The sequence below is a fragment of the Branchiostoma lanceolatum genome, chromosome 16, assembly GCF_035083965.1.
Source record: "Branchiostoma lanceolatum isolate klBraLanc5 chromosome 16, klBraLanc5.hap2, whole genome shotgun sequence".
NCBI classification, from domain to species: domain Eukaryota; kingdom Metazoa; phylum Chordata; class Leptocardii; order Amphioxiformes; family Branchiostomatidae; genus Branchiostoma; species Branchiostoma lanceolatum.
This window is the reverse complement of record NC_089737.1, coordinates 81,963-104,944: the sequence shown is the minus strand read 5'-3', so window position 1 is coordinate 104,944 and position 22,982 is coordinate 81,963. Positions and strand designations below refer to the sequence as shown.

General features: G+C 42.3%; 1 protein-coding gene and 2 long non-coding RNA genes across 3 annotated transcripts in view; 2 read left to right on the top strand and 1 right to left on the bottom strand.

The window, feature by feature from the left end:
• Positions 1-1,086: 1,086 nt before the first annotated feature.
• LOC136421726 (uncharacterized) lies at positions 1,087-3,790 on the bottom strand. Its single transcript, XR_010753494.1, has 2 exons — positions 1,835-3,790; positions 1,087-1,707 (listed from the first exon to the last, which is right to left on the bottom strand). It is a non-coding gene; the product is annotated as an uncharacterized lncRNA (long non-coding RNA).
• Positions 3,791-4,610: 820 nt separating this feature from the next.
• Positions 4,611-22,982, top strand: part of LOC136421724 (uncharacterized) — a 96,435-nt gene continuing 78,063 nt past the window's right edge. Inside the window, exon 1 of the long non-coding RNA XR_010753493.1 lies at positions 4,611-5,323. This is a non-coding gene — a long non-coding RNA (uncharacterized lncRNA). The remainder of the gene's footprint in view (positions 5,324-22,982) is intronic.
• LOC136421814 (major facilitator superfamily domain-containing protein 6-like) lies at positions 6,782-22,376 on the top strand. Its single transcript, XM_066409378.1, has 12 exons — positions 6,782-7,010; positions 7,933-8,040; positions 8,235-8,445; positions 9,141-9,226; positions 9,648-9,837; positions 10,371-10,839; positions 11,171-11,359; positions 19,975-20,128; positions 20,433-20,586; positions 20,852-21,055; positions 21,455-21,690; positions 22,071-22,376. The coding sequence occupies exons 2-12, from the start codon at positions 7,978-7,980 to the stop codon at positions 22,233-22,235; spliced, it is 2,121 nt and encodes a 706-aa protein (XP_066265475.1). The 5' UTR covers positions 6,782-7,010; positions 7,933-7,977; the 3' UTR covers positions 22,236-22,376.

Sequence of the window (22,982 nt, the reverse complement as noted above, 5' to 3'; positions counted from 1 at the left end):
TGGAACAAAGCAATCAGCTGTCAAATGCTCAGAGTACCTCAGGCTCCTTCGGTAAGGCTTAAGGCCATCATCGGTACACTTCAATGTTAGCTGAGACAGGCATGATGGATACCCATTGTCCCTTGTTTTTTGTTAGCTGCTGTGATGAAACGAAGTCCATCACAGCAAGGAGGTTATATAGTCTATATAACCTCCTTGATCACAGTTATGTCAAAATCATGTGACATGTTACTTAAATACTAAGTATGTGAATTGATATTTATTCATCATTTGGTTTTGTCATATAGGAACTGGTTCATCACAAGATGAACTCCAAGCTGAGTCCAACATGCAGATACAGACACTGCACGAAATGGCCTCGTTTCCCGGCGTATACGTACCGGGATTTTTCTGTATTTTTGTCGGATACTGACGGATACTGACGGATACATGCGGATTCGTGTAAGGTATCCGACTATTTCCGCACCGGTATATGGAATATTTCCTGAAGAATCCGAAAGTAAGGGATTTTCGACGAATACGGAGCCGTACACTGTACGGAAATGCCACCGATCCTGACGGATACGAACAGGAATTTTTCTGTATTTTTGGCGGATACTGACGGATACATGCGGATTCGTGTAACGTATCCGACTATTTCCGCACCGGTATATGGAATATTTCCTGAAGAATCCGAAAGTAAGGGATTTTCGACGAATACGGAGCCGTACACTGTACGGAAATGCCACCGATCCTGACGGATACGAACAGGAATTTTTCTGTATTTTTGGCGGATACTGACGGATACATGCGGATTCGTGTAACGTATCCGACTATTTCCGCACCGGTATATGGAATATTTCCTGAAGAATCTGAAAGTAAGGGATTTTCGACGAATACGGAGCCGTACACTGTACGGAAATGCCACAGATCCTGACGGATGCGTACAGGGATTTTTCTGTATTTTGAAGAAAATGGTGAATACTGACGGATACAGGTGGACCCAACAACGAATCCGTAACAGATCCGACTAAGTGCTTGCATTCCTAATTTAACTATACCCAAAACATCATTTTGAATGACAGGAAGTTTGGGAAAGCCTGTATGTAACATATGTATCATTTCATATCTCAACATAATGTATTTCTAAGTTCAAAAACTATCAAATACAATACAATACGGAAGTACTATGTGGCTAAATGATCCATTTCATTTGAGACAGGCTGAGGGACATCCACATACTCAAAGCACCACTGCATATGCAGGTTAATGTCGGTAAATTGGGGTTGTGCAAGCACAATGTTCTGAAAAATTATGAAATGTATTACAATTAACACCATCACAACATTGTGGTAATATTTACTACTGTATAGTGCCCTTGGACCAAAATTATCTACATGTTCTAAATATTCCACTCAAGTAATTAAAGCCTTATTTGTGGCCAGCTCTTCGTCTAAAAGCCATCAGATACAATTATTTCAAATACAGAGGTTGAAAATAGAAAGTAACATTATACTGTCTGAAGAACTCCCATGATGACACGCCACATTTTAAACGTAAGTAGCATATGCCGTGGAACTGCATGTGTATAATCGTCCTCTCCCCATTCTCTGACTACATCTGAGTTCACTTCTTCCATGCACTCTTGGTAAGGGACAGGCAAGGCTGATTTCTTCTGTATCTGCATGTTGGACTCAGCTTGGAGTCCATCTTGTGATGAACCAGTTCCTATATGATAAAACCAAATGATGAATAAATATCAATTCACGTATTTAAGGAACATGTCACATGATTTTGACATTGGCTTCGTTTCATCACAGCAGCTAACATTGAAGTGTACCGATGATGGACTTACCAAAGGAGCCTGAGGTACTCAGCAGCTGAGCATCTGACAGTTGATTGCTTTGTTCCCAGCCAAGGTCCTCACAATATGTGCTGCATTTGTGAAGGAAGTATCTGCCGATGCTGTACTGGATATATATATATAAATGGAAACAATGACAAATATTAAACATATCACATACTCGCATGTGTAAAAAAATGAATCTGGGCATCGTTGAATTGACTACGTAAAACTTACATCTATAACTTGAATATGATATTGATCAAACATGCACAGGTATAACTGAATGAAATAATCACTGAGGCACACTACTGCCTCCTTATAAGTTCTAGTTCACTATCCACAAACTGTGGGATCTTTGTGGGACAAATACTTATGACATTTTCTTCCCTTCCATATCTTTAATTATCTTTCCCTCCACTGCTTGCTATTTTGTATCTGAAACGTTAACCAGACACACATGTCTGCTGACCATTGGCAAGAATGAACAAATTGAAATTTTAAATTTCCTAGATCCTAACGCCGTAAAAGGGCAGGTCGGCTGGAGAATCCTTATGGTCATGCGAATGCGATGATATGTCAAGCCACAATAGGAGGATAACTGACGTCAAAACTAGTTAGAAACGGGAATTTTTCAATTTGTACTTACCAAAGGGCAGTCCCTCAAAATGATGAATCAACTCCCTACCAGCGTTTACAAGGGGGGAGGGGGGCGACGAATATTGCATGCACGAAGAAGACAACGTCGCAATTCCGTGCGTTTGAGTTTACACCGAATTCCCTTCGACTCTCAAGCCACTCAATAATCACTGGTCGACCATGGTAGACTCTGGCGATGCCATGTTAAGCACAGAAGGTGATGAAACGCCGTTCTTGTCTGTGCTGTTAACCGAAAGAAAACCGTTAACGTTTGTCGCGCCCAGAAGTGTCTTGTGGGTAATTTGGATATCCGACACGAATCCGTGTTCCGTACACGTCAGGATCCGAGACAGCTCATGACTTCTAACATATTGGCAAATCTGAACTTCTAACATATTGGCAAATACATAAAAAAGAATGAAAGATCCGAGTAGATATTGTATCTGTACCCGAAACGTATCCAGACGTATACGGCATCAGAATTGCTGGATCTGAGGTGTTCCTGGTATTTGTCCGAATTTGCTCGGAAACGTTCCGTATCTGTACCCGAAACATATGAAGGATCCAGACGTATACGGCGCGGGAATTGTCGGATCTGAGGTGCATCGGATCCAATCGGAAACGTTCCGTATCTGCTATGATGCGCAATTCCGGATCTGTTGGATTCGTCAGGATCTGATATCATGCCGCGTGCCGTGCAGTGTGTATTTGTTGGTCAGGATCCGAAGCAACTACCGACAAACAATCCGAACATCTCTGCCATATTGACAAATATCTAGAAACGAAGGATCCGCGCAAATATCCTCAGGTATCCGACGCGCATCACGGATCCAGACGTATACGGCGTCGGAATTGCCGGATCTGAGGTGTACCTGGTAATTGTCTGAATTTGCTCGGAAACGTTCCGTATCTGTACCCGAAACGTATGAAGGATCCAGACGTATACGGCGCCGGAATTGTCTGATCTGAGGTGCATCGGACCCAATCGGAAACGTTCCGTATCTGCTATGATGCGCAATTCCGGATCTGCTGGATTCGTCAGGAAATGAGATCATGCCGTGTGTATTTATTCGTCAGGATCCGAAGCAACTACCGACATACAAACAATCCGAACATTCCAAATATCAAAAAAACGAGGGATCCGCGCAAATATCTTCGGGTATCCGAGGCGCATCACGAATCCAGAAGAATACGGCGTCGGAATTGGTCGGATCTGCGGGCACCTCAGTATCCGAGCAGTGAACTGGGATTTTTCCGGATTCGCTCGGAAACGCCATGAGGCCCGATTCCGGATACGTCGGATCCGTCAGGATACGTGGCCGTTTCGTGCAGTGAGAAGAAATCAGCCTTGCCTGTACCTTACCAAGAGTGCATGGAAGAAGTGAACTCAGATGTAGTCAGAGAATGGGGAGAGGACGATTATACACATGCAGTTCCACGACATATACTACTTACGTGTAAAATGTGGCGTGTCATCATGGGAGTTTTTCAGACAGTATAATGTTACTTTGAAGTTTCTATTTTCAACATCTGTATTTGAAATTAATTGTATCTGATATCTTTTAGACGAAGAGCTGGCCACAAAGGCTTTCATTACTTGAGTAGAATATGCAGAATATGTTGAAATTTTTGGTCCAAGTGCACTAAACAGCAGTAAATATTACCACCATGATGTGATGGTTGTTAATTATATAACAATTGTGCTTACACAACCCCAATTTACCGACATTAACCTGCATATGCAGAGGTGCTTTGAGTATGTGGATGTCCCTCGGCCTGTCTTAAACGAAATGGATTACTAAGTTTAGCCACATAGAACTTCCGTATTGTATTTGATAGTTTTTGAACTTAGAAATGCATATATGTTGAAATATGAAATAATGTTACATTCAGGCTTTCCCAAAACTTCCTGTAATTGAATAATAATGTTTTGGGTATCGTTAAATTAAGAATGCACGCGTATTTATAAATAATCAACCATTCTATCAAACTTTGTGTGTTTGATCTGTACCTATTCGTGGCAAATACAAACATATTCAGAGTCACAATATGTCAAAGATTGTAGAAAGTCTGTATGTTGGATCTGTCTGTATCCGTGGCAAATACATACTGTACGTATCTGTCAGGATCTTTTGGCACTTTCGTGCAATGTACGGCCCCATATCCGTCGAAAATTCCTATTTTTGTATTCCTCCGGATCTGAGGTTCCGGATCACAGTCCGCTTGTATCCGTCAGTATCCGCCATTTTATTCTAAAAAATACAGACAAATTCCTGTACGTATCCGTCAGGATCTCTGGCATTTCCGTACAGTGTACGGCTCCGTATCCGTCGAAAATACCTCATTTTCGGATTCCTCCGGAAATATTCCCGATCCCGGTGCGGAAATTTTCGGATCCGTTAGGTTGGATTCGACAGTATCCGTCAGTATCCGCCAAAAATACAGAAAAATCCCTGTACGCATCCGTCAGGATCTGTGGCATTTCCGTACAGTGTACGGCTCCGTATTCGTCGAAAATACCTTACTTTCGGATTCTTCCGGAAATATTCCATATCCCAGTGCGCATTTAGTCGGATCTGTTAGGTTGGATCCGCCTGTATCCGTCAGTATCCGCCAAAAATACAGAAAAATTCCTGTTCGTATCCGTCAGGATCGGTGGCATTTCCGTGCAGTGTACGGCTTCGCATTCGTCGAAAATACCTTACTTTCGGATTCTTCCGGAAATATTCCATATACCGGTGCGGAAATAGTCGGATACCTTACACGAATCCGCCTGTATCCGTCAGTATCCGTCAGTATCCGACAAAAATACAGAAAAATACCGGTACGTATACGCCGGGAAACGAGGCCATTTCGTGCAGTGTTTGTTCCGATAAGATACGCTGCCTTGATTATATAGATGACATCCCTCTATTCTTTCCGTAAAACGTACTGTTTTTTTTCGTAATATTAATCCTTGCACAAGTTCCCTTTTGAAAAAAAGCAATATGTCGTCACTGCAGAGACACGCGGCTCAGCCTTCCTTTAAAGGGAGCATTTACGCTTTGGTTGTGAGGGGGCAATACGGGAGCCCTGGAACTAACTCTTATGCGCCGGAATTTGATAATATGCAAAATGTCATAACACTTCATCAATAGTTTTTGTACTTGTCCTGTTCAACCACAGAGACATTTGCAAACGATTTGTATACAAAACCTACGCCGGCAGAATTTTGGAGATGTACCACAGCAGCCCCCTCTAGTGACAACGTGAAACACGACATGCACTTTAGATACTGTTTGAAAAGTTACACTTCATGCATGTAATAAAAAAAAATTGACTCGCTTCAGACTGAGTTAATTGACGGAAATAAAAGAGAATCTACAAAAACTGAAGGTCTTGAGAGGCCATTTTCATTCGCAACTTGTATAAAAACTATCAAAAGAGCCCAACGCGTGGCTGAAATGTGTCGCTGCTGTCGGCTTTGTATCCAAAGAGGGAGGGGCAAACTCCGCCAGACCTTCCTAAGGGGTTCTGGATAGTAAAATTTGGAAAAAAATAGAGTTAATTAGAGTTCGGTGATCCCAAACATTCGCCGAATGGTGTTAACTTGTAAAAATGATTTGCTTAAAAGGTGTGTGTTATTGATTGTCAAATGTTACCCTACGGTGGCCAGAATCCCCTTGCAGATTATTCTCCTTACATGTATGTGCAGCGGGGGCTGGGGTGTCACGTCGAGCATGGGAGCATATTCTTTAAATAAAAGCATTAACATAACACCCATTATTGTGTGAGTAAGTGTAAACTTGCTTTTTATTATATTGTTGTGTTTCTCAATTTGTTAAGAAGCTTCCAAAGTTCTGTGTACTTCTTTCTGGGTCACGCTGTAGACGATTTAAATGTTATTTTGATGTTTGACACAGCTTGTGTCGTCTTTACCAGGGAGTTTCAATTCAGTTTCGGTCTGATTTTAACCTGCCATGCCTGTATCAGCGCCGCGTTTCCCCAGGACGTGTAACACAATAGTTAGAAGTTAGACGTTTTACAGACAACTGAGGCTGAGACATGTGTGCCTTAGGGTAGGACACGCTTGACAAAACAGTCAGTAATGTGTCTTACCGCCCAGCTGTTAAATCAGTTCGTTCTTCAATCAGATATACTTGTATTAGTGCGTTTCATCTTAGTTTGTTTGCCTGTTAGGTCATATTTCCCCTGCATGTCGCAGAGTTATCACATCTGCTTACTTAATAGACGTTTGGGAAGTTGTCTGCAGTCTTGCCTGGGGCGCATTTGTCAATGAACACCAATGCGCATGCGTCAGAACACCGAAAAGACGGGTTATGCAGATCTGGGAGAAGCAGATGGCCTCAATTCATGAAGAAAAGGTGGCGGTAATCAAGATGGCTATAAAGAGTTTGACCTGCCTGCAGTAAACAATGATTTATCGTCATTTTTTAACGCACTAAGGTGGTCAAGTTATCAAAGAACGACAAGGTCTAATCGTAACATAGCATTTCAGACCACATTTGGAAAACTTACACGACAGAGGAATCATTGACAGCAACCTCAGGTAGGTGAATCTAGGGCACATTGTAATTACTTAACAGATGTCGACATGCATTGACATGGTAAGGGCTAGGAGAATGTTAAGTTTCTGTGTACGCCGGGCCCTGCAAGCAAATAGGTTCGGTGGTTAGGAATTCTTTCCCCCCAACAAAGCAACACTGAAATTCATTAGGACACTGGTATTCTTACGCCATATGTCGAGATTATACAGGAATTCAGTTTTGAAATCTATTACTCAGATGTTAGATGTAACTCAGATATTTTATGTTATTTTTCTATTCATTCTTAAATGTCACAGTACCCTACACTGACTCTCTAGGCAGCACAGCTGATGTTTGAGAGTCAACACTTAGGGACAGACAATTTTATACACAACATAAAATTTTATGTTATAAACTTTATTTTCTTTGCTAGTGGCAGACCCTTTAGAAATACGATCGGCAGGTTTTTGCTAGGGTCTGTCATGTAACTAGAAACACAGCACTTTATTTCCAAACCTAAAACATAAGAATATCCCAATTTTTGACACATGTTTTTGAACACTAGGCCGGTTAGTTGGTTAGTTGGTTCATTTGTTTGTTTGTTGGTTGGTTGGTTGGTTGGTTGATCGTCTGACTGGCTGGTTGATGGTTAACGGTTGGTTAACCATGGAATAGAAGTACTTTTGGCAATTGCCTGGTGTTATATTTAAGTAAATCTATTCACATATGAAAATCTAGACTTGCCTGAAAATCTCCAGGTTCAATCATTAAACATCATGGCAGACATGTACACCAGAGTCGAGAGTGAAAATAAAGTAGATAATCAAAATATTTTTGGATGAAAAAAAAGTTGTTGTGGCATCATGAAAGGAGAGTGATTATGTTTCATGTTCTGTGTATCAAAGGCTTTTTTCTTTTTACATATTTTCCTTGCCGTTTATTCAGCACAAATTACTGAGAACATAAAAGACCAAGGAGGAGAGGATCGTCATGACGTCATCTTACAAGAAGCCGGCGGACTTTTTCTTACAAAGAACTGTGTCCATGGATGACGTGAATTGTGTTTCATTATGACTTGTTTACCTTTGTCAACAATCATTTTATCTCATCTTACTTTGTTTACGATCTTTAGTTTAGAAACTATGATTAAAGGGCCTTTATCCTCGTCAGATCACCCATAATGCTTTTCGTTGCACATGCGCACTTGGAACCTTGATCATCCTTATACACTGCTTCTTCCGCATCAGGTTGACGACGCGTCCTCGATCATGACAGAGACCACTGTGGCCTCGGTGGACGACAGCGGGCCTATGGGGACGGTCAGACAATGCTGCAACATCGACTCGTCCTTGCTCATTGTCAAACTCTTCTATTCGTTCTTCTACGGCGCCGTGGCAGCCTTAATACCGTACCTTAGTATCTTCTACAAGCAGATGGGCATGACGCCGTTACAAATAGGTATGTGATGGGTAACATTATATCAAGATCTCCCTTGGAAATCAGTAACATATTTAACTCTGAAGGGACCACCCTAAAGATTATTAAATGAATAAATAAATAAGCATGATCAGTTATACACGTTCTTGGTGGCTGGATATAGCAATTGGAGATTTATGAAATGTTGGTCAAAACCTACTCACAAACATTTTTTGATTCAACATAACACCACTTTCAACAGAATATTTGGAATTCTCTTTTCATGTTATGACCCAATTCGACCAGGTGACATGTATCGATCGCCCTAAAGAGAAGATTTGCGGACTTTACAGCTTCGATTAATGACTGTCACAGATAATGAGTTTTAACTCCGTTTTCACAGAGGTCATCATCCCCATTCGAGGTATTGCAATTGTTTCTCTGTTTATCCTAGTGTATGTCCGCAGTTGGACATCCTGCAAGAACGCAGTGCAGAATGGTGTTATAGGATACTTCAAGAATTGGATGCTCCAATACCGTAGACAGGCAGACCGTAATGACTCATGGATAAAGTCGCTGGATGTTAGAGATACCCATTTTGGGGTTGTTTTTATATAGAGATATGCTGTAGCTGGTCTGTTAAGGCTTAATAAAATATTGAAAGAGGTGATAATGTAAACAAAGGTTGTATGTTTTGGATGAAGGCTTAGCGCTTGTTCTTCTACTTTGATGACCAGGTATGATCAATGGGTTCCGACCGTTCGTCAGTATTTTTGCCGGGCCCCTGTGGGGAATTGTGGCTGATACGTTCGAGATTAGAAAGGTAACTTTATACGTTTTCCTTTACTGTATATAATTTACTTTACTGCGCAACAGTTGTACAAGTTATAACGCTAACATATGACGCCGTTTTCTGAATTTGAAGCAACCATCCTATGAGACTAAGGTACCATACAAAATACTGAAAGTATATATCAAGGGGAGTACTATGACAAGATGTTTTTACAATTATTTGCATTTTGGTAAAATTTGTAACGTTGAGGCAGCTGTTGATTATGCTTATTTACATGTATGTAAATATGTACAGCAGAAACAGAAAGCCTAAAAAGATGTATATTATATTTATATTTGTACCACCTTGATCCTTGAAATCCTCATGAATAACGTTTCATACATAACGATTAAATCAAGTTGGATTCTTTTCTGTATAAGTTACGGTGTTTATTTTCCTCACCTTCCCGCAGGTAATATTGCTAGTGTCCCTGATGGCGTGGCTAGTGATGGGGCTGGTGATCGGGCTTCTCCCCCCGGCCACATCCGCACCCTGCCCGCTCGACGCCAAACAGTACGTCGGTACAAAGTTATGGCCGGAGACACTGAAGCCCTCCAAGTCAATGTCGACCCGGAAGGCGTACCCTTTCTACGCCACTATGGGTGCGTCCTTTTGTTCATTCACTACAAATGAAAACCGCTAGTTTTGTCTGCCTCTGTTTTAGTAGTGCAGTTTCTATATGTATAGCCAGGCGGCGCTTACCAGCCGAGTTGTTGAAATCTGTCTTTACATCTCTGATTGCCTTCAGTTGACACCTCCATGAAGGAGGGATTCCGGGGTAACCAATGATCAATCAACGGAGACCTCCACTGCTCAGCGCAATTGTGTCTGTCAATATATGATATAAAACGCTTGATTAACCTTAAACATGGTAGATCTGGTTCCTTTACCAAGTGTATTTCAACACACATTGACTTAAATTCAAGTCGTTATTGAGATATTTCTGATAAAAGAACACAACACACTTCACAAATTCCAAGAGCTGTTCATTGACCTTTTTAAATGGCCTGTATTTTAAACTGCCGTCTAGCTCTTAGCGCTTTGAATGAAGTAAACGTTTTTCCCGCCCCATCCCCTCTTTCAGTTTTCAGGTATTGTACGAACCAAACCTTTGTTTTTCTCTTTGCGCATTCAGATTCTACGGGTCTGGACGGTCCTCCGCTCAGTGTATTCGTATTAGATCTGTTCCCGAGACCACCACTGTTCAAGTCGGGTGCCAACTTGTTGAGAGCCGAGCCGCCATCGAGGGAAAAACGGGCCGCAAGCAACATGACGGCGACCACACCATCTGTCACGAAGAACATCCCAACGCCGTTAAGGATAGCCGACATGTCTCCACAAAAGTTCACTCCTACTCAACCAACAGAGAAGAGGAAAACGCCCAAACCGAAGCCAACAACACCAAAGCCAAAAACGTCGAAGCCAACAACGCCAAAGCAATTAACTAAAAAATTAACAACTAAAAAAGTAACAACGCCAGATCCAACGACCAAAAAACCAACAACGCCAAAGCAGACAACAAAAAAGAAGGAAAAACCCAAACCGAAGCCAGATGAGGGTATAACAAAAACATTAGCAATGATGTTAGATCCGAGCAACCACAGGTATTTATGCCTTCAACACTTTCTTAACATCTTAATAACTCTAAAGAAGATGTTTTGAAAATGTAAATAATTTAACTGGAAAGTTGTTGGAAACGATCAAAGAACAACGACTATTTTCTTCTGTGCCATTTCAAATCTGACACTTTTGTCGCTAAAAATGCACATAAGATTCGCCCCCCGATTTGTCTGTTTAACAATTCACCGACCCCTCCTACAGAACATGTCCTTATTGTACCTTTTGGAGACACCTGAAAAACAGGCCACAGGCCTGAGTGTATGATTTCTCCCCCGAGCTCGTAAAATGAATAAAGATAAATGATTTCCCCTGTAGCTGGATGTACGAAGCTGCCAGCCAGAGAACGCTGTTCCTGACGTACCTCACCATCACGCTGCTGGCAGAGATCTTCTGGTCAGCGGCCTTCGCCATGGCTGACGTGGCGACGCTAAGGATCCTGGGAACGGAACGGATATCAGAGTACGGCGAACAGCGCTGGGCAGGGTCTCTGGGCCATGGTGTTTGGTGAGTTTACCCTTTGCAAATTTTTATTATAATTCCACATAAAGAATCTAGAGTTTCACGACCCCATGAATTCGCCACGTTATGTCAACCTTTACGATTGACATGTTATGAATAATTCTGATGGATAATGCAATGAAGTCCAGATTTGCATACTTTACACAACTGACAAATGTAGAACGCACACGATCAGAGGGAACATAAATTTGCATAATCAAGAAGGTAAATACGGATACAAAGTTGATACACAAAATAACTTTTTATCTCTTTGTAGAGCAGTGGTAGAAATACTTTTTTCAGTGTTATGCAATATCGCAGAATGTCAAAATTTTGTTCTGCAATTTGAAAATATTTTCTGCAAATACACAAGCCTCCATCCTCCATACTGAAACCTTCTCAACTTGATAATTATGCCTAATTATATTTACATCATATCTAGATTTGCAACATTACTGTCATTCTTTAGTCTCTCACTCTATCTTAAATTTTTATTAGCAAAATTTGAAACAGGAATAACATACATGTGTGTGTAAAATCAAGGTCTATAGAGTCCATTCCAAGACACCGCACGGATGTTTTCTGCCATTGTTTAGAACTAATTTGAAACCTTTGTAACTATTTGTAATATAAATGTCATGGTCTCTTACATTTCTAAATGTGTTTACACTTTCTAAATGTTCCCACATTTTCGTGGAATATTCAAAATATTCATGGCACTGGGAACAACATTTCTGATACTTTCTAAAGATTGACTACAGCACACTGCCTTTATTTCGAAGTCTGAATCATTTTTTCGAAAGAAGAAACTCACAATCTGCTGTTAATTAGTTAATAGCACCCAAAAATAGACCGTTGAAAGGAGCGGTGACACCCCGCCGTGCTCTCACGCCGAGTCGGGCGTAATGTAAACAAACAGTTAATTTCTGCCTCTAACGTTAGCAGGACAACAATCCGAAAGAAACATTATCAGTGTCTCTCGGCTTCTCTATCAATCAAAACTAGAAATCTTGCAGAATTCTAGAAACGACCCAAATGCGACAGAAATAACAAAGTACCGAAGGAAGCTGTAAGTGGTAACAGTAGCCTGCCGTGCTGCCCTCCCCACCGGGACCGCTAGAACAAGAATGTTCAACTGGGACGTAAAAAAACCCTGCAGAAACTCCGCCAGGTCCAGTCTAATTATGAATGCCGATCAGCCAGTACAGAAAACATACAGGCTTAATTGTTAGCTGGACTGTGTAAGATAAAGTCCTCTCTTGTGGGATTTGTTTCCGAACCAGAACGCCTCGTGGGAAGTTTGTCCCCGTGTTGTTGTTCCCCCGGCAGACGGGGAGGAGTTAAAACACGTTGTCTAAAATGTCTATCTTTTAACGTATGTTGATAGAATTTAAGATTTGAATGCTACAATCTAAGCATTACAGTAGTATTGGTGTGATGTTATTACTGTAAACTTTTGTATCTATAATTATTTGACAATTGTTTCTAAGAAAGTTCCCCCTACACACAGAATGGACTCCCCCAGGCAGGCCGCCACATGTTAGAATTGTTGCAACAGAGATCTACGTTCTTTTTTGGTGTTTTCCTCCAGAATCTTCGTGATTTTGTCGGTAAGAATCTCTACAAAAAATTACACTGCCTTTTAGTTTACAATTTACTGATACCATGGGAAAAGGAAGCCTCCCTTTGACTGTACATGTCGCCGAACTGAGTGACAGATCAAAAAACCCTTTGGGGCTAGCCGGCTCTCCCTTGAGCTCCCTTTGCATTGTGCCGATTGTTGGGCTTATTTGACGTGGATAAATCTTTTGCTTTTGCTCAGTACGTGTGCTATTTTGACCACTGATCATTTGCAATGTTTGCTAGACTGTCTAGCCCTTTTTGTGCAGCAAAATTACAGTTGAATTGTGCTTATCCTCTGGAGGAATTCTTGCTGATGTCCACAGACAGTGTCACGCCACAGTGCCTTCCTGCGCGGTCGGCGGTCCCCGCTCGATCCAAAACATGCTTTGGTAGGATTAGCGGCTCGTTACGGGGGGCAAATGACCCAAATCTTTATTTCGAAATCTTTCGAAACTTGACACAAACCAATACATATTTCAAATCTATTAAAAAAAAAGATCACTTTTGACTGTCACTTTCGAAATGTTTGCAAATTATCATAGCAACTTCTAAAACATGGTACTCTCGTATTTCTTGTTTTTTCGAAACATTTATGAATATTTCTAAAGATTTGTAATTATATAACAATAATTCGAATATATTACAAATATCTTAAAAAAATCCGTGTGGTGACTTGGAATGGACTCTATAACCTCCTTGATAAAATATTCAAATTAATAGCAACAAGTGCTTCTAAAAAAAGCTGGCGTTTTGGCTACGTTTATGACTGTGAATTGTCTTTTTCCCTTTCTTGAAGTAAAATCTGCTAGAGAAAGTCACACAAGGGCTGTTGAGTCTATAAGAAAAATTGTAATTTTGGTAAAGGAGTACTGTTTTAATAGAGAAAGGCAGATAGGGGAAAGCAATTTTGAAGTTACGTCACTTAACTTAAGTGCCTTTGAAAAAGCTGGTCTTGGCCTACAACTTGTAGTTATTTCTAAAATGTACAATAGGCACATTATAAAAGCTATCAATGTAATTATGTACATAGCACGCAATAAAACATAAAATTTGAAAAAGCACGATGGAATCATCAGCACTATGGTATTTAAGTGAAATAGAAGTTCATAACAGCTAAGGTTCTATCTAAAATGACTACCAAATGTCAAACAAGTGTTCAAACCAATTAACAGCTACCTCATCCCTATTATTCTGGTTTCCGCATTTACAGCATTTCTTCCTTATTTTCCTGGATAATTTTGCTGAAATTCATGAAAATTTCCATATTTTTGTGCCGAGCGGCGTCACTTTCCACGTCTGTGTTGTCTGAATGAAGTCGATACTGAACAATGGAGCATTTGCTACTGTAACAAAGGATCACTGTTTTGCAAACAACATCAAGAGCCTCTGTTTACATCGGGAATAGACGTTTAGTGGCGAGTGTTTTGCAAGAATCATCTTACCGCGCATAGGAGCCGCTGCACGGTATTTTCCATTACAATGAACTGAAAAATTGGAATGCCGGGTTTGGAATCTATGAAGTCCTGTTCATAAGACAAAGGCCTTGTATATATTAAATGAATATTTAAAAAGAACAAATATAAGATATTTATTTATTTATTAATGAAAAAAAAATGATATTCATAAATATGATATTGATAGATTAATATAATATTAATATACATTTTTGATATTTAATATCTAAAAAGAAAAAAAATCCATGCACGGACTCGTTCCCGGATCTTCCGGATCCGAAGTACTACGACGTTACCAGTTGAGCTAAGTTGTAGTGTGTAGTGTGCGTTCCTGGACATAATGCTATAACCTCACTACATGGTATCATTTATGTCGATTTTTGGTCGTTTTCTTGACGAAATCATTTTTTTTCTTCTGCAATCTTGTGGTATAGATGTGATATGGTCATTTTTCAGGATATCAAAGTCCGAAACCACAATGCAATGATATTTCCGAACAGTTGTAGCAGTTACATGCGGTCGCCCTCCTGTGTGTCATGCAAATCAAGCCTGCCTGCCTTCTCTTGCTCCCTTGCCATATAGGGTAACGCACTGCGTGAAAGCTCAGGTTTCCGGTTCTTTCCGAGTCTGCGCACGTCCGTTAAAACCGAGGCGGGCAGGAAGTGTGAAGAGTTTTCCGGGTCCGGCGTGTGCCGATCGGGAAAATTCTGCGTTTTCATGCACAGTTAGCTGTGCGTTGATTCCCAGGCCGTTGCACACTCGCGTGTGACCCTGCCGGGTAGATAACAATAAGCTTTAGCTCACGCATTATAAGCCACGGTGTGTGAACTACACGGAGCTGTGATAGGCAAATGATCTTTATTTGCTGTGACTTTGTGTTCGACACTTAACAAAAATCATTAATAAATTTAGGACTGTAAAGGACTAAATAAATTTCTGTTGGGTAGTAGTAGGATTGAAAATAATATTACCGAATGCGAATGATACTATGACGGTTTAGATCGCTGGGATCCAGACTGTTATAGCGCCCTTTCAGTCGGCGGCCCAGAGCTCTAAGCCCGCCGATAGAAATTGTATTACCGCAACGGGGGAGTTTTAAAAAGTCCCGAGAGTTGACCGGTCCTTGTGGGTAAAAGGCACGGTCCACTCCCCGGGCTACAACTCTCCGTAGTGTTAATTTAGATCCGGCGGGCTGACAGTCTCGGACCGCCGAAGAGACTCGCTAGCAGCCCGGTCCCTAGTCGGGTTTCTCCAGGGTAGGAGAGTTAGGGGCGCACCAGACAAGCTGTTTTGTACGTACGTGGAGGCCCTGGCCATAGTATGGGTTTCAGATAGCCTGGATACCAGACCTTTCGCGCGATGCGATGATAAGCCCTTCTGGGCGGGGAAGACCTAGTAGTAGGGATAGAGTTGGCACCCGGGAGCGCTTGGCAGCCGAACCCTGATTTCTATCGCGCTAGCGATAATTAGTGGGCCGTGTGCTATCTGTGGCGGCGGCGCGAGTTGCTTCCCCGGCCGAAGGATTAGCGCCAGGAGCGCGGTGGTCTGGCACCCAGGCTAGGTTTCAGAGTACTCTAAAAGTTGCATGGATAACCAAGGATATTCTTGTGGTAACATATATGGTGTACCAAGGAGGTTTGCCTGGTATCTTGTCTCTACGTGTCGGCTTAGGTGTGTTTTACTGGACCCAGTGTGATATATTGAACCGTTCTGATTGCTCGTCTTCTTAGCTTTAGTTTCGCCGCCATCGTAGCGGGAGCGAACTATACCCCCGAGCGGGCCAATCTGTCTCCCAACGCCGCAGAGACGCCGGGAAGGTCCCGATAATATGGTTTCCAATCGGCGTATGGGAAATGATCATTTGACATGATTTGAATTATTGTATTTAAAAAGTAAACACGAGTCGTCTGTAAGATACAAGCTGTGCATAATGTTGTAAGATGTGTATTGGAATGTCTTTGTGGCGTCCATATTGATTTTCTGTTTTTGTAAATCTTTCCTGTAAAAAGAAGGAGTTGAAAATACACAGAATACTAGTACTTGTGTTACGTACAAAGACTTGACCAGCGGGCACGTGGTATTTCACAACTCATTGTGTCTTTATTTGTGCAGGGCTCTGTAAAACATGACTGTCAGCCAATTGCAATTCACATAGTATATGGTTTGAAAACAACAGCCAATCAACGCCCGTGTCGCTATTTTCAAATCTCTTAGTTGGCACACGTATCCCAGATGAGGACTACTAGTAACTGACTTAGTGTGTGGGCTAGCCTGGAAACCATACCATCGGGCGTTCCGCGTTATCTCTACGGCGCACGGAGTGTTACCTGCCCGCCATGTGAGAATACCGCGCATGGGGTAATTGTACGGACTTGGATCAATTAGCTCGGTCTACGGAGAGGCATAACTGACAGAAAAGGATCATGGCATAGCAGACTAAACTGTTCGGTAGAGACTGGTAAACAGGCTATGTGTGGATATATGCTCTCCACTCCCTGTCCTCTTTGCCAGGTATAGGCAGCCACGGCGCTGGGAACACTGAGAAGCTTTGGTCGTGTTCCTACATCAACATTGGTAAATCTCGCGACCTGAATCGTCAGCGAGGCAACAGTCTACTAGTTCAAGGATTTTCAAGGACCCAATTAGAACTTGTTGCAAGACTAACTGTGGACGACACTCTTTCAACTGATGCGAGACCAAGCGAGCTAATCTGACTGGGAGTATCTGCGCTTTTATCTGAAGCATATGGAAGGAAATGTGCAGGAATGACAGCATCACGGAGACCCGCACTGAGAACTGAATTTCATTTGACCTGAGCGACTGTGGCCGGCGGAGTCGTCAAGATCAAAAAAGGAACACACTCTTTGGAACTTTTGAAGCCGATACTTAGCCGCAAATTGCAAATAGTGGCATTCGTGGATAACGGAGAAACAACAATGGAAGTTTAATCACCATTTTGAACCAATAAAAGCATCTTTTCACAGGGTTTTGGGCCGGGAAAGTGGAAAGCGCATAAGGGATATTTTTTTTTGTTTGGGGGGGGGGGGGGGCATTTTGGCCGCAGACCAGGCCTGGTCAAACCTTGGATGGTAATTAAATGCTAATTAGGTGATAATTGTCGCTAAATTATGCAGCTACCGGCGGCAATCATGTTCACTGGACAGGACGTGTGTATGAATTTCCCTCTAGCTGCACGAGTAATTAAATGATAATTAGGTGATAATTGTTGCTAAATTATGCAGATACCGGCAGCAAAGCGTTCACTGGGCAGGACATGTGTATGAGTTTCCCTCTAGCTGCACGAGAATTAACAGGGCGCGGACACTTCCTGCGCAGCGTAAGTGGTGCATATCCGGTATTTCCCAGGACTGCGCGGGTCCCGTGCAGAAGAGCTGGGCAGGTCGACATGACCTGGAGAGTCACGGAAAACTCGAATTTGCAGGCACGTGGAACACGATTTCCACCCCGCAAATTCGTTATTTCGTACAGTGACGGCTATACAAGAATTTTGGAAGGTATTGCCATATAAGGTCATATGGTGTGCGGCACAGTGTTGAACCAAACAGCATGCATCGAAGGTAAGAGCCAAGACACTTCGCGCCAAAACGCAAAAATTGCAACAGTAAAAGCTTATTTATTCAACATCAATCAAATAAACCACTTGTTTATTGAATTTTTAAAAAAAATCAAGAGCCTGCCTGATTGCGAGGAATACGTGTTGATGCAAAATGAGATCGCGCGACCTGTGACAAAAATCACAGCCATGGCTCACGGAAAAATATGAAGAGATTTTTAAAAATCAAAAAAAATTAAAAATAATAAAACTTCACGCAAACCTTGGCCTCTGCGTAATTTATTCTACAAATCTGAAAAATCGCTATCAGTTTTAAACATCGGACTCCGACTTCGGACAGTCGGGCAGACTCCAGACGGCCTGGCAATCTTATTGTTTTTCACGTGGGCGCCCCCCTCCCCACTGTCTCGGCACAGGAGAAAATGTTCCGCCTTCTTCTTCTTCTACTTCTTCTTCTTCTTCTTCTTCTTCTTCTTCTTCTTCTTCTTCTTCTTCTTCTTCTTCTTCTTCTTCTTCTTCTTCTTCTTCTTCTTCTTCTTCTTCTTCTTCTTCTTCTTCTTCTTCTTCTTCTTCTTCTTCTTCTTCTTCTTCTTCTTCTTCTTCTTCCTCTTCCTCTTCCTCTTCCTCTTCCTCTTCCTCTTCCTCTTCCTCTTCCTCTTCCTCTTCCTCTTCCTCTTCTTCTTCTTCTTCTTCTCCTTCTTCTTGGGGAGGTCGTTAATGTATAGTAAGAACAAATTCGGGCCGAGTACGGACCCCTGTGGGACGCCCGATTGTACGGGGACGTAGCTAGATATTGCCCCTTCTACTACTACCGCCTGCTGGCGGTCAGTTAGGAAGTTCTTGATCCAGGTATGCACATGGCCCTTGATTCCATAGTTTTCTAGTTTGTGTGTGAGTAAGGAATGACAGACCTTATCGAATGCTTTGGAGAAATCCATAATGTGGGGTCGTGTGGCGTAACAGCAGAGTGTTTGACTCAGAACCAAGAGGTCCCGAGTTCGAATCCCCCTGACGCCACCGATATTGTGCCCTTAGGAAAGGCACTTTACACGACTTTCCTCACTTCACCCAGGTGTATAGAAATAAAAATGGGTATATTGTTATCCGTACGTGGCACTGTTAATATAAGTTATAAAAACTTGAGTGCAGTGCCACGTCGTCCTTGTCTGTCAAAATCCGAAGTAAAAAAAAAAAAAAAAAATCCATAATCAAAGCATCCGATTGATTCCCTTTCTGGAGATCGTCTGTCAGTTCGTCGACAAGGCCGAGGAGTTTGCTCTCGCATGAGCGTCGTCGACGGAAGCCTCTCCTTCCTCACAAGGCGGTGCTTTAGATCTATCCGCGTAGTTCTCAATTTCATCACTGCCATCTGGGCTTGAAGGACCACGGACTAATGTAGTAGCCACAATTTCGTTACTGCTTTCGTCACGTCCATGAACCGAGTTCGGATTCTGAAGAAATCGCATGCTTGCTGCAACATGTTTACTTGAAACATCCGGGAATTGTTTTCCCGACTTTTGACGATCCCGTGATCGTGACCGCGGAGATTAGCGAACTAAGGACGGAAATGCACGAATTTGACATTTTCTCCTATGATTCGTCACCGAAGTCATCACGGAAAGTGTCGGAAATCCCCGGAAATACTCGAACCTCAGAGGTAATCGGCAGGCACCGAAACGCCGTCAGGCTCGCTCGGCTCTTGTTTCAGTTTATCTGCAGCGCCGCTAGCAGCTAGCTAAATCTATATTATAACCTAATTGGCTAAATTTAGAACCATTTAGTCCTGAGCCTGATTTTTTTATTCTGCAAAATTGCAGGTTGTTTAATTTTTCTTTGCAATCTTGAAAATCTTTCTGCAATTTGCAGATTGCAGACGGGTATTTCGAACGCTGTAGAGTAAACAATGCAACACCGAAAAATTCCTAAGTATTATTTTAAACATATATCTTCTTTTTTGTCTACTTCCACAGGTCCCTGTCCATCGGGTACATCCTGTTCTACTCCCGTAAGAACGTGACGAAGTGCGGCATAGTCCTGACCGTCACGGACTACAGACTCATGTTCTTCACGTTCGCTGGGCTGATCGGAGCTGCCCTCGTCATTGCGATATTCATGCCTTTTCTGGTACGTGGTATCAAGGCTTTTCAATGTGCGGTTTAAATTTTTTTTTCTAGCTCTCTCGATGTGTGGTTTTAGCGCAGAAGTCAACATTTACGTCTTCTTAAATTGCTTTCAGCAAAAGACTCACTCGAATTCGACTGGAAGAACGGCCTTACTAAGCCAGCCCCGATTGCTTTGGACATATAAGCTAAATCATTAATATTCACAATAACCACATGAACTTATTGGAATGCATTTTATCAGTTAGGAGTTCTGTCAATATAGTTTCTAAAAACGACTGTAATGTATATTCTATTTTTGTCTACAGGAAGGGTCAGAACACAGTAGCCTGCCTGCCACACGAGCGGCCCTGAGGCTCTTCTGTTCCGCTCACTACGGCTCTATTCTCCTGACTACAGTCTTCTTTGGGATGTGCTATGGGATCATATGGGGCTACATCTACTGGCACCTACAAAATATAGGTACGCAGGAGATGTTATCTTTTACCCTCACAATCAATAATGCTCTCCAGAAATATGCATTCATATTCATCGCATTTCGTAGACCACGTTGACTTGATTATGACCAGGTCATCGGCATTATTATTAAAAATTTCCTTGTCAATATCTAATGCAATTTGCCAAATTGTGGTTGATTTTTCATTCAGCAAGTTGTGTGTTAATACAACTTTCTGTATTGATAAGCCCTCCCATGTACCACGTGCCTTATCTTGACTTCTATTGTTAGGATCTGGACAGAAGGTTATGAGCGTGTCCGTTGTAGTCGCCGCTGTCACACAAATCATCGTGTTTGTGTTCGCCAACCGGCTCTTCAGAGTCATCAGTCACATGGCGATGTTACACCTGACTCTCGCCATCTTCTCTTTCTGTCTGCTCTCATACACCGTGCTGCCTAACCCATGGTGGATCGTTGGGGTCGAAGTGTTGCACGGTAAGTCCTGCAGATAGCCATTGGTATCATCTTCCTTCTTCGTGGCAACAGTAATGAGCCACAATATTTGGGTGAGTGTTGCTGTCTGTCTGTTTGCGCGCATGAATTTTTGTGTGTGTTGAAGAGTGTTAGTGAGTGTTTCTGTCTGTCTGTCTGTCTGTCTGCACGCGCGAGGCTGTGTGTGTGTGTCGGCTGGCAAGTGTGTGTTTGTGTGTGAGTGTACGTGCGTGCGTGTGTATGTGCGTGTGTGTGTGTGTGTGTGTGTGTGAGTGTGTGTGTGAGCTTGTGTATGTGAGTATGTGTGTGTGTAAGTGTGTGAGTGTGTGAAATGTATTCAATCCTCAATATAAGCAATGCGTGAAGGAATTGTAATATCTCCAACTTCCATGTTCTTGACAGGATTTGCGTACGCTGCCACATGGTGTACCCTAGTGACGTACACGGCCCAGGCGGTCCCAGCCGCCGCCATCTCTACTGTACTCTCTCTGCTCCACACAGCCTACATGGGCGTGGGCATTGGCAGCGCCAAACTGCTAGGGGGCGTTTTAATTGAGAGCAACGGACTGATCTTCACTTACAAGTCCTTCGCCTGCGCCTGTTTGATCGTAATGGCTATTCTTCTTCTACTACAAACTGTAAGTACTTCTCCAGATATAATGTGTAATATATTGCACAGGAAACTTAGCTTTATTCTTTTTATTGTGGAACGTTTATTGTTAGGGACAATAGTTATTTCATTTCGAAACATGTTTTTTTTTCTATTAAGACAACCAGAGGGGTTTTAGGTTTTATCTTGATAAAACCTCATTGCAACAACCGAAAAAAATACGGTTCAAAGGATTGTATTGTGAGTTAGACTACAGAAGTTGATAGTTCTAAATCTATATGCTAATAAGGTTTTCTTTGTGTTTTTGCGATGTATATTTGTGGTCTTTGACTGCTCATTTTCTGTACTAAGTTGCAGCACGTTTAGCAAAAGTTATGTTTGTTATCCCCTCCCCCATCCCCTACTCAGTGTTCGTACAAGCCTGTGCTGATGGTGGATGACTACACCGGACAGATACAGAGTCAAATATCCAAGTCCTTTCCTCACGACAGTCCCAAAACTGCTGGCCACTACTTACTGCATCCTGACGACACTGTCATGGCGTCGGCGTGGGACAAGGGAGAGTGGAAGTAAAATTTTTCTCGGAACAATTTATCCAGCTGAAATGAGCTCAATGAGGTTGAGATTGTCTTCAACTAGTCTTGAAAGAGATGACAGATACTTTACACGCTCCTCCGCAACGTCGCAATTAAAACTGTCGTATTCCGTCGAAAATCCGTGTGTGAGTCTTTTGTGTAATACATTGTACGGCCGCATGGGAGCTACCGCGGCCTGGGTTCATTGCACAAAAGATACTGGGAAAGAGAACGTATCGTCTGCGCAAAGCATGCTGCTATCCTGGGGACGACTCCCCTGCGCAGGCCAAACTCGCTAAAGGTTCCGGTTCGGAATTGTTTTGACCAAGGACCTAAGTAGTGCGTGAAGATAAGACGCAAATCCTAGGTTTTCTCGTTAGTTTTGGCTCCCGATTTTTCGGCTATCGCTATAGCAGTGCGTTATCTTTTATATTTCCTGAAAAACCCGATCTTCGTAGCGTTTTACGGTTTCCGAGTTTTGGTCATCCGCGGGTACTTCCTGGTATTAGTGCGCGATGACGGTAACGCGGCTTTGTCGCCTGATTACCCGAATCGTGCGTTCTATGTGCGTTTTGCGTGGTTTCGCACCATCGGGGATTGCGGAAAACGTATCCTCACGATTTTTTTCACAGACAGAATGATGACCTTTATTTCCATATCAGTCATTATCCTAGGAAAACTTTTATTTTCCTTCCAGCGGCCTTGGAAGAATGCCCTAAAAATAGCAGTTTTGGGGATGAAAATT

What these genes read in the sequence shown, in the direction of transcription:
- LOC136421814 (XM_066409378.1), top strand. Translation starts at nt 7,978, where the DNA reads ATGACGTCATCTTACAAGAAGCCGGCGGACTTTTTCTTACAAAGAACT. An exon ending in CATGACGCCGTTACAAATAG is followed by an intron (nt 8,446 to 9,140) that starts GTATGTGATGGG and finishes TTTGATGACCAG; the next exon opens with GTATGATCAATGGGTTCCGA. An exon ending in TTAGATCCGAGCAACCACAG is followed by an intron (nt 10,840 to 11,170) that starts GTATTTATGCCT and finishes TTTCCCCTGTAG; the next exon opens with CTGGATGTACGAAGCTGCCA.